Source organism: Zerene cesonia, chromosome 13 (genome assembly GCF_012273895.1).
Source record: "Zerene cesonia ecotype Mississippi chromosome 13, Zerene_cesonia_1.1, whole genome shotgun sequence".
Classification (NCBI taxonomy): Eukaryota; Metazoa; Arthropoda; class Insecta; order Lepidoptera; family Pieridae; genus Zerene; species Zerene cesonia.
In genome coordinates this window covers 10,009,540-10,022,061 of record NC_052114.1, presented here as the reverse complement: position 1 = coordinate 10,022,061, position 12,522 = coordinate 10,009,540, and the positions used below count along the sequence as shown (strand labels likewise).

At 32.3% G+C, this 12,522-nt stretch overlaps 1 protein-coding gene across 2 annotated transcripts in view; it reads right to left on the bottom strand.

Moving 5' to 3' along the window:
- Window positions 1–2,697: 2,697 nt before the first annotated feature.
- Window positions 2,698–12,522, bottom strand: part of LOC119831173 (protein vein) — a 53,413-nt gene continuing 43,588 nt past the window's right edge. Inside the window, exons 2-6 of one of the 2 annotated variants that reach the window (XM_038354456.1) lie at window positions 8,474–8,642; window positions 6,729–6,874; window positions 5,858–5,957; window positions 5,660–5,718; window positions 2,698–3,613 (exon numbers count right to left, since the gene is read on the bottom strand). In XM_038354456.1, the coding sequence (XP_038210384.1) occupies window positions 3,591–3,613; window positions 5,660–5,718; window positions 5,858–5,957; window positions 6,729–6,874; window positions 8,474–8,642 (497 nt within the window). In that variant the 3' untranslated portion in view covers window positions 2,698–3,590. Of the gene's footprint in view, window positions 3,614–4,162; window positions 5,719–5,857; window positions 5,958–6,728; window positions 6,875–8,473; window positions 8,643–12,522 lie in introns of those variants that run through there. The other variant, XM_038354455.1, reaches the window with a different exon arrangement.

Sequence of the window (12,522 nt, the reverse complement as noted above, 5' to 3'; positions counted from 1 at the left end):
TATTATTTTAAAAAATATAGATTAGAAATATTAACCAATGGATGTACACATATTAAATACTGGATCTGTTTGCTTCATATATTATTAACATAATGAATTTCAAAAGCATAATATTTTTATAATATCAATATGCACATTTTTGCTAATTTCAATGGAAGTGCTCTGGTATTATGTTAATCCACTTTTTAATATATAGGTAGTTTTTTTCATTATAATATCATGTTTGTGATTGATAAGGATCCAATGTTTTAAATTTTGTTCAAACACTAAGTACATACAATAAAATAGTATTGTTATCTTAAAAAAAAGAAAGATGTAATGTATATATTTTTATATTGACTCAGCTCTCTTTATGCTATAATATGATCCAATTGAGGATAGGATTTATTATATTTTTATTATCACATGTCATTTCAAATGTAAGCTTTACTCGGAAATACTTTTTGCTGTATGAATATTAATTTATTTTGCCTCAATCTTACATAGGTGCTTGGGTATTTAATCCAGGCAATTGGCCCACGGCATACTCAAACAAGTTTGCGCGTTTTGTGCAGCTAACTATATTGTAGACCATGGGAGAGTTGTAGAAAATGTATTAATGTGTTTCGGAGTGATAAAAGACATATGTAGAAATGTTATCTACAACATGTCTTAACAAATACATTTGCATTCTGCTTAATGAAATCAAGATCTTGTAATAAAAATAGCTTTTGCCCGCATTAAATTCGGAGTAGTTTAATAGAAAAGCACCCCATCAAAATCCGTTGCGTAGTTTTAAAGATTAAAGCAAGTACACACGCGGACATAAAGACAGACAGAAAGCGAATTTGTTTTATACTATGTAGTGAAGATGGCGTTATTCCTATGGACCCTAACCGTGATCTTATCTCCCATCACTGGTAGAAAATACTCAATACAGGATTAAAGTGACGGCAATTTCTATAACATAAAATATAATTTATGAACACCGGGTATAATATGGTCAAGATTTTTGGATTGAAATATTTTATTGCTCAACTTTAATTTAATTAAAATGTGAATTGGGAGTTATGACGTCACAATATGGCGCAAAGTCGTTTCTTTTCTCAGTTGGATCGCAAAGAACCTAATATTTTTTAATTGCATGAAAATATAGTATACAAAATTGAGTTTACTCAGAAGTTATCCCAGATCTTTAGATTCATTTGTGTGTGTACTATCTTAATTTGTATCGATCATGTGTTGGCATCTAAGGGATTATTTTAAAGCAGTTTCATGGCTCTATAATTCCGCATTCAGAAATTTTCCTGCTATTTAGAAATTAAGGGAGTTATTAATTTTTAAAACTTGTATTCATTTCACCTTTGTACTACAATATAAATAGGTTCGTATGAAATATTCTTGAATAATTTTATTTTTTGTAACATATACATACATACATGTAATTAGCTTTAAAGTTAGGCTTAATTCTAATCGTGTGTAAATAAATGTTAAAATTTTTATGAATATTTTATTAAATATAATGTATCATATAGGTAGTGGATGGAATAATCGCTTCATTATTATTTATCACTAGCGGTCCGCCCCGGCTTCGCTCCTGGTACATATAATATAGCCTTCCTCAACAAATGGCCTATCTAACACTGAAATAAATTTTCTTATCGGACCAGTAGTTCCTGAGATTAGTGCGTTCAAACAAACAAACAAACAAATAAAATCTTCAGCTTTATAATATTAGTATAGATGTCATAGCTTAAAGTTCGTCGACATGTGATATCTGCCAACCTGTAAGTGTGACATCTGCAAGCCTGGGAAAGCCAGTGTCGTGGTTAACAGCCTTGTGTGCTGTCTCTTCAGTGGGAAAAATTCGTGCTGACAATGATGCTATTTTAATTCCTGAACATTATGCTACATAAAAATCTATAGATACATTTTCAATAGTTTAATTACATATTTTTAATTCGACTCTCATTATCAAAGGAGGATTTAAAAACAAAAGTGTGGATTTTTAATTGTTTTATTTAACAAGCACTTAAAATTAATAGCAATTCAGCTAGAATAAATAAAGTTATCCAGCAAATAATACTGTACAATAATAATTACAACTTAATTTTACGGGATTACACGAGGTGGTCCTTGGCAAGAATTCATTATACGTAATAAACATACTAACTGATTAAAATATCAGGTCTATAATTATTTTGAATATGGCAGTTATATTCGAAAAAATTAAATTTAGTAAAAAAATTGTTTTAAATTGGGAATTTACTGATATAGTTTGACGTGTTTTAATTGATCTAGTAATACTAATTGTCTAAAAAAGTATCGCTTTTTCCAGCTGTCAATATTGTGCACTAGATGTCGCATTGTTTTTAATTATTTGGAAAAATTATGATAATTAACCATGTGACATGTATTTATTTCAAAAGAGCTTTTTTACATCAATTAAATATCATCTACTTTAAGATATTCCCGTATTACATCCGTACCTATTTTTAATCAATAGAGCATAGCTTCTTGTACTTATTATTCTGTGGCCTAGGGCAGATATAATTAATAGATATTTTTTTTATTCAATTTGATGAGGTGGGAAAAAGGTGGGATTACTTACTAGGAGTTACTGGCCTGTTATAAAACACGAATATTAGTAAAAAATGGGATACTTCAATACGATTAAATTTACACTTATTAGGCACTCTGTATAATATTAAGAATTAATGTTCGGACGTTATTTATTATGGCATATAAACCTTTGTAAATTGAGTATTTAAATATAACAGAACTATTTAAGCAGCATTATTTAGTAAAAAAAAAACCATTGCATTAGTATCATAAGTATTTTCATTTAAGTCTTTTTCACGATTACTTGTCGTTATTTAACCTCTTAATGTAATAAGTAATCAATAAGGGACAAATTTAAGTTATATCAATGGAATAAGAAAACTTGTCTATTATCAAATTCTATAGAAAAATATATACTAGCATTACCGCGCTAGGCTTCGTCTGCGTAGTCGAAGGAAATTCGTGAAAAAGTAGCCTAGTCATATTCCCTAGAATCTACTATTTCCAGACAAAAATCAAACACTTTCGTATTCATAATAAAAACATCCGTATCTATAATTTTTAGTTTTAAAGCATAAAATGCTCAAAATTTATCGAGTGATTATGAGATATTTTTGTCTCTAGAGCACCCACCATTTCGTTTATCTACGCGGGCGAAGCCACAGGCAGAAAGCTAGTTTTATCATAAAACTACTATGACTATGAGTACTGTACAAATTGTCTTTAACAAAGTATCATACAAAGCATTAATAATAAACAACCATAAATTAATATTAAGGCTTTTCACGCCCATGAAGCTAAAATTTAATTAAATATGACTGAGGTGGGTATTGCCGAATCGATTTCAAATTTTAAAAATGTATATATTTTCATCAGTGTGCGTTTTTAAAGAGTTCATTATACATTTGTAATTTTTTAATAGCAAAATAATGATTGATTCTTTTTTATTTATCTATAAATCGCTACTTTAAATAATATTACACGGTCTAAGGCATAATTGGGTTACATTCGGGAATGATTTGTGACATTCGTGCAGCGTTTTCCGTTCTTCACCATAGTCGTTCACCCAGACCTGTTCACAGAAAAATTTATTAACACCAAACAAGAATTAACATAAAAACATTAAAATTGTGAGTAACAAATGTATTTTAAGGAATCACCCCTTACATAAATGTGTTATTATAATTATTAGGTGCAATGCGTATTATATCCTTTAATATAATCGAGATATTCCCAAAAATATATTCAAGTTTGTGGAAGAACGTGTTTAGTTGAACATGCACCGTTACTTGTTAAATATATTCTCACAACAAATATTAAGTACAATTTAATATTATTTACAGTTATCCCATAGACATGCATGAAGCATGCTCCCTCAGACATTAGTAGAAAGCATTAATTAATTTACAATTATAAAAAAGGATGAAAAAATGTAACGTTAGATTAAAAAAACTCAGGAGGCACCGTTTCGTTACATTCCTTCATTACTTAAATAAAATGAGTGCGGATAGGAAAGGTAAGTGCATGTTAAAAATGTCCAGAAATACGTACCATTTTCCACTTTAATTCCATAGATTTTGAAGGATTTTGGGATAGTTCGAGAGAAAAATAAAAACAAAAGTTATCGCCTCTCAGTTAATTCCATCACTCATTCTTTTATTGTAATTTTGGTATCATTGTTACATAACTAACATTTGTGTGTTGCTTAGTATTTGTTGTGAGACTTAGAAAAAGTAATGTGACGTCAATGCAACAGGGCTGAAAAATATATGGTTATTTGGTTAACAAAAATTATGAAAGCGTATGACATCACTTCACCTTAATGCCCTACAATCTTCACATTAATATAATAAATAGTCAATTCTAGTTTAATTAAATATAAATAATGGACTTATAGAACTTTATACAAAATGAAAATATTGATAACAAAACCATTCATCGTACAGTTCGGTCCCATTCAGAAAGTTACATGAAAGCTAGAAACTATATAAGGGCAGGAATCTGACGTTTTAAAAAACTCACTCACTCATTAGACGCACTCATGAAATCCATATATTATAAATAATAATTATTTGTTTACTGCACTTTGACTAGGAAAGTAATAACAATGAATTGAACGAAATTTCATGATCTTTTGATAAAATTAAGTAGTATTAAACATTAATAATTTCACAAAACATACGGGACTGTAAAATTCACGTGTGCAAGGCGAGAAAGAGTCTAGAATTTTTATTAATAGAAAACGATCCTAATAAAACCTTACCCTATTAGATATGTACATTACTTGCAAGTCTCTTCATCTGAATATTACATACTAAAGTTATCAAACCTTATGAGTTATAACAATATAATAATTCGCAAAATACAGTAAAATATTTACAACTTCGAAAACCGAACCATAAATTCAATAATAATCAGCATGTAAATTTTTATCGAATTTATTTATCTACCTGTAAGACAGGATCAATGGACAATTGTGTCTATTAATTACTGAAGGTAAAATAATCCAAATAGTAAAAAGATTCGTCTATTAAAAACGCTTAAAATTATAATCTCACTGGGCCAGCTATTTATACAACTAAAAAATAATTTAAAGCTTTGCTAAAATATAAAACTATCGAAAACAAAACTCAGATAATATAGAATCATCTTGTATTCTCGGTTTGCTTGTAGTCTCGAGAAACAGAGTTTCTATAAGAAAATAACGGCCATGCAAACAGCTGGCCCTAAAACGATTACAAGTTGTCAGCAGACAACTGTTCAACGAGCATAACGAATATTTCTAAAATATCATCAGGCAAATAATTGTATTTCTAGGCGTGAACATTAACATTACTATTGCAGTCTTGAAATATTGGCGTTATGAAATTCTTTGCATGTCACAATTAGAAAATGGCAATGCTTTTTTTTTTAATCAAACTCGTCAAATCAATGACAATTGTTTTGGCGGTAACATCAGCATCGTTTGGATGCTTGTACCTAAATATTCATCAGGGTTGTATGTTCGGATATTGTTTTTTCTAGAATACATAGAGGTGGGTGGGATGTGGTCGAAACGCTCGCTAACAGTAGTAGGACGTGGAGAGGCCCAGTTTGCATGTGTAGGAATGATACATACTGCTCCTGTTCGACACGTCCTTGTTCTCGCAGCGTTGTCCATTGAAGCCTTCTGGGCATCTGAAAATTGTGTTAAATGTACGTGAATAGCTTGCTTTATTTTAAAATAATATCTAACTAAATATTGGTAAAGATATATTATGTATAATAGTAATATAACCATAAAATAAACAACCATTTAATAAATAAAACATCTTACTTGCAAGCCTGTTCTTGAACAAGCTCGAAGAATAAACAAGTGCCTCCATTGAGGCAATAGGAAGAGGGGTCTGGCATAGGACACGGCGCCCCAATCATTGCTGAAACATAATATTTTTCTATTAATGAAAAAAAAACATAAACTTCTGAATCCAACTTCTGTGACGTTAGGGTTTCAATAATTAGATGAAAAAGGAGAAACTCAATAATCCTTCCAATTTACCGAAATGTTCTTTCCTAATAAAAAATAAACTAATAATCGTTGTCAAGGTTCGCCTTCTGCGTATAATTGACATCCGTTATGCACATGCAAATTCGAGTCCCGTTCATCATCACAATGTTATAGGTAACTGATTGCGAGGCATTGTCGCATTCACAGAACAGATTTCGTTCTCACATGCTGTGTACACTGACATGTATACCGGTCGCACACGACACCCACAATAGCTGTTAGCTGATACACTTCAATGACATAATTGTGATGGAACGTAACACGCGATTGTACAAGCAAATGGTGCTGGGAATTGATATGCAGTTTATTTGTTGTAACAACATAAGCGCGAAGTTGATGTTGGATGTTTAAGGTGTAATTTGGGCTGTCTTTTTTATCGTTGACATATAATTTGACATAATCAGTAGAATTTCAGTACATATAGATATAGACTTAAAATAATCGACCCAATTGAGAGTATAAAATTTTGCTCACCGTTAGTACCTGTATATAGTATGAGCAAGAAGAAAAATATGACTTAAAAATATGAGAAAGTGGGGATGCATTTTACAATCTTCACTTTTATAAATCAAGAGTCCTCGGGAAAATCTTCAGTAACACTAATATAATCTATACTTTTTATAATATCTTCTTTACTCACAAGTATCTGGAGCTGAAGTGGCAGGCGGCAACACGCTGACGTTAGCGGAGGCGATGGCCGGCGGGCCGACGGCGCCCTGCGCCCTGCATTCGTACGTCGCGGCGTCCTCGCGCCGCGCGTGCCTTATCACTAATACCGAGCGCCTTCTGAAATTAAGTGAAATTTTCATTATTACATGTAATTGTAAATTACTGCAATTTAGATTTATTACAATACTCTATTCAAGTTGGTAATTTTTTTGATTAAATTTGCTATAGAATCAATTTTCTTTGTAGTTCTTCTATAATAATATTATAAAGAGGACATCTTTGCAATTTTGTATGTTTGTAGCGTATTCACGCATAACCTGCTGGACCAATTGCACAAATTCTTTCACCATTAGAAAGCATAGCATAGCAGACAAGCTGAAATACAAACAAACAGGCACAAATCTTTGTAAAAAATGCCTTTGTCATGACATACGGCTCGTTTAACTAAGTACAATTACGTCACAAGATATGAATGAAGTCTTATCTAAAGCAAATAAACTAACGGGAATTAACGACCCGTGAAATTGCAGTTCGCATCACTTGATCATAATTGCCTCTCATAATTGGTCCTTCTAATGCCCTCTCGGTTAATAAGCGTTTTTATGACTGTTTACATAAATGTGGTACATCACAAATCTCAAAAAGTCGTATGTAACATCGATTTGATTGGTTATCGCATTTAGTCCAGGAAATGTTGAAAAATATTGTGTTGTATTTTGTCTAAGAAAATGGCTAATTTAATATCTTATGGCATATTTATATTTTGTTATGAGTATTGGTATCACAGGTTGTACTAGAGAGACGTATTAGATCTTGTATAAAACCAATTTTTAACACGTTAACCCTTTATTACTTATCTGCCTCAATTGAATTCATAACACAAGAAAGGAAGGAACTATTTATTTATTATATTTTTGTATGCTGATTTTAAATAATTTTGTTATTTTTAAATATAGGGAAAACATTTAGATACTTAAAATCCGAAACAATTAACTATCAATAAGCTTTTTACAAAACGATTTCAGTAAAATTCCACTAGATGTCACTTTAATCAAAGCATGGTATCGACCATTCGTCTGATGTAGGCTCCATATGTATTGTGATGTATTTGGATCAAGATCGACTGCTTATTGATCCGTTAATTAGAACATCACATGTGCAATTAATGGCGGTTTGAATTAGCAAAGACACCGACTAATGGCGATCATTAATTATTTCAGGCATAACAAATAAAGACTAGTGTGTATTACGCATTGAGCTGATTTCATAGTCTTATTGTGATTGGTATAATTGCTGTTTTATAGTAGTTATTTACAAAGCCCTTTTATAGAATTTCTACAATTTTGTTTAATATAACGAAATTCACATAGAAATCAAATGCTGAAAAATACTTTGTTCCTTTTTTATAATGGATATACAACACAACGAAATTGGTAATGATATTAACATAGAATATATTGCACGTTCTTGTTGAACAAAGGCATATTCATTACATCACTGCATAGTATTAGACAAAGCCGCTTTCTCTGTTTGATACTATGTCCCTGTATGCTAAAGATTTAAGCTACGCAAAGGATTTTGATAGGATTTTGTTTTAATAGATAGAATGATTCAAGAGTAAGGTTTATATGTATAACAACATCTTTTAAGCTACTCCGAATTTAACGCGTGCGAAGCCGCGGCCACAAACTTGTATATTATATTATGAAATATTACCTGAAACTCTGCACCCGGAATCTCTTTAAAGCAATATCAGACACCGGCCGGCCGTCCCTGTACCACGAGATCCGCGGCGGCGGTCGCGCGCTCGCTCGACACTCGAGCTTCACGCGGCTGCCGCGCGTCGTGCGTACTGACTGCATCGGCTCGACCCGCGCGGGACTACCTGGGTAGGGAGGAATCGGGTTAGAATAAGTGGAAAATTGTAGACATAAATTAACAGATGAAACAGAACTTATCCATATCGATTTTCCCTTTTTTTACAATCGGTGTTATAATAATAATTATAACAACATGTAATTTAATATATCGTCCCAGCGTAAGATAAGCTTACGTTAGGAGGGTTCAGCTGGAAACTTAAAGTATGTTTGTGTATAGTTCAGTATTTAATAAACAATAGGATGTCTGGTAGATTAAGATTAAGGCTGGTTTCACAGTTTCCTGATATGTTCCGTTGAAATTATTTATCATTTAAAGTAACAAATAAATTATGAATCTATCAAAAACATTATCAACAAGCGGTGAAGAAGGAAAGCAATGACATATACCACAGCGTTTTATTTCAATAAAATTTTCAGTTTACGATTTTGCTCTCGCAAATCAAATAACCGAAACGACCTATTTGTGTGTCACAGAATAGCAAATGTGCAGATACATTGAATTCAATTATAAGAAGTTATCTTTCCGGTCAGTAAATACCATTAAAAAAGTATGATATAATATGTGAGTGACTAATTATGGAGACATCTTCACGCATATTTAAAAGCAATTGCCGGAGCAAAGAAAGCATAATTACACGTTATTTACAATACTTTGTCACCTTAAGACGAGGAATTATTATAGCGATTAATTCACCTCATTACAATCAATTGCCAAGTCACTTGTATTTGAAAACAAACATTACGTAGATATATTCTCAAAGCGTTAAGACGACTTTAAAAGTTCCCAACTAAAAATAAAGCCCTGTCATTAGGCCAACGGCCTTATTATACTCTGAGACGAGTTACATATGTAGGATCGAAATAGCATAATATCCATACGCTCTTCTCTATGAGGGTGACAAAAAATTGGCTCCATTTCAGTTTTAGTGTAATTCATTGATATTCTTGGAGACTAAACGGTCGGACAATGTGATGTATGGTGTCATCAATTAATTGTTATCGAGCTTTTATTTTGCATTTGCGAATTGTCAAGGTGTTAAAGAATGATTGCATTTATTGCGCTGAATAACAAGGCTGGATGAAGTGGAGAAACCCAATCTTTAGAAACGAAAAATATTATGATGATTCGTCATCACATTTTGGGGTAATTCAGAGGTTAATTATGGCACTGAAAGATTCTGTTTTCATTTTATTCCGTCGTATTTTCGCATTTAATATATTGCCAAAATTTCCTTATAGTTCGAGCTCTAGTGACTCGAATCGTTTGCATGCAACATTTTAACAATGTAACTACTGTTAAAAGTATGTCAAATTTCATACTTTCATAATTAGACTAATATTCTCAAATCTTACTGAAGTAGCCATGCGTGTCTCCAAGAATAAGAGCATCTTACGTGAACGTGTCATTTAACTATTCCCATTGACGATAGATCTAAAAATACAGTGAATGTGTAAATAACAAAGGCCCATTAAACCTAGTGTCAGTTCTGCCAATATCTGACGTCAGCCCATTGAGCCTCCTACGTACTACTTTCATTCACAACTTCTAACATGGAATTTCTAGATGCTGTCATTGCCCTCACCTAAAAATATGACGATTTATACTGTAATAGATTGTTAATGTTATATTTGTTGGTGACCCTTGGTCTATTTCGAAATAAAGAAATGGTTAGGGTTAACAAGTATGGTAATGAATTAAATTTTAAAAGAACAATAACAGTGTTTCTAGAGTAGAAACTCCTTTTCGAGCCGCTGGTAAATTGTTATTTTTCTGTATAAGGACGATTCAAAAGCGTGTTTGAGTTTGAGTTTTTAAAGAAATGTATTTTTTTTAAGAAATGTATTGAGCTCAGAGCTGTTAACGAAGCCAAATTTCAATACAACTCACTTCAATAATATTTCCAATCAAACGAGATATAAGATGCAAGAAAACAAGATGTATTCCAGTAGGACATCATACTGCCCAAAAGACGGTAGTGTCAGTGCCATACACTTACTGTAGAGAATATATCATAGACGCGCCTTATTCACATCATCAAATAGTATCAACGGTTCAAACGACACTTATATTAACTTTGTCAACGGTTGGCGAACAGCCAACTCACCTGAGCTCTTCCTGTGGATGTGCCGAACTATTTATGAAGCTAACCAACTGACGAGACGGGTTAATTGGCCTGCCCAGATCTGTGACGCCAGTATTTTTTATATTATGAAATTGACCGCTCATTGAATCGTCAAAGCAAGAAAATCTATAAAGTACACTTGAACAAAGCAAGGGAACCTGGAAACTGTTCACGGTGGCGCCTTACATCAAATTATCTATAGATGGCTGATGCTTTTCCTGTATAGATGTCATTGACAACTGACATTTTTTCTGTAAACACACACTCACACGCACACAAATCACACACACATCTATCATCCTAATTTACTTATTATAAAGTATGCATGGATTTATAGGTCATCATTAGACGTTGTTGCTCTTCCTCATAGGAAAACTGGAGCATACTTCTTACAAATAACCGAGGCAATTAAAGACAGGCGGTCAGTAAAGTGTTTGAAAATAAACGTAGTGCATCACAATAGTACAACACTTCGTAAACACCGGCTCGAAATAGGCAAGCCTGCGCCAGAGAATTGCCCAAAATGTAAACAGCAAGCAATTTTAGTATCTATTAATGGTTATAATATTAAATTGATCTTGGAGGTAGATAATTCAATGATGGTATTGGATATCCTCCTCCTAATATAATAAATGCGAAAGTTTGTAAGGATGTGTGTGTGTGTTTGTTACTCTTTCACGCAAAAACTACTGAACCGATTGCAATGAAATTTGGTACGTAGACAGCTGGACAACTGGAATAACATATAGGCAACTTTTTGTTCCGATATTCCTACGTGATACGGACTTACGCGCGAAACCGCGGGGCGCAGCTAGTACTCGTATACATCTAAAATAGGACTTGACAACAAACTATCATCACACAAATAGATTCATGCCAATCGTTTGAAATCTCACGGAGTTATCGCGCAACAAAACAACAAAAATACCGTCGAGTCATATCTCCTTTATATTTGGGTGTGTCGGTAAGCAAAGAAATACATAATCTCTTGGTCTAGGAAAACCCGCAAACCCCAACAAGTCCATTATAATGGACTTTAATTGAAGTATAGCTTACAAACAATATAGATTTAATAACTCTTAAAAATACATCGTGTGTGATCCTTTGCCTTATAAAACAAAACTTTACAATCTTTTGCCGCAGTTTATTGCTCGGTACCATCAACACACGCACGAATTAAGTTATATAAATGAAAATATTATGTTCATAGAACGCGTAACGTCGACGCCGTAAAAAGATAATAATTTTTATAGTAATAACTTTATATTTATTATCTTTAACACTTCATTCAGACTATCGATTTGTGTTTGCGATTTCGATTGAATCATTCAGATATGTATCACAAATAAGAAATTTTAGATATTAAATCGTAATTCACAGATAGACTAAATTGTTTTTTGAAGTCAATGGATTGAATATTGACAATATAAATGGAAAGTAGTACAAATGTTATTCTGGCAACCGTTTGTATAAGCTTTGAAATTTCTTAGAAATTTATATCAATATGTAGATTTAATTAGGACAGAAGTTTAGAACAGTGATTCACCTACTGTAAAAATTAGGTGTCCGGTAAACTTTCATTGAGATAGATGTGCCAGCAAAACTAATTGTATTCTTTTTGGCATAAGATATATGTATGTTTAAAGGAAAAGTGTACAAAACCGACAACTTTCGAGAAAAATAACAAAGAAAGACAATTTACTTATATATCATACAATATACTTCGTATATCTTTTTAAATTCATCAGATGTGCCTAATTAA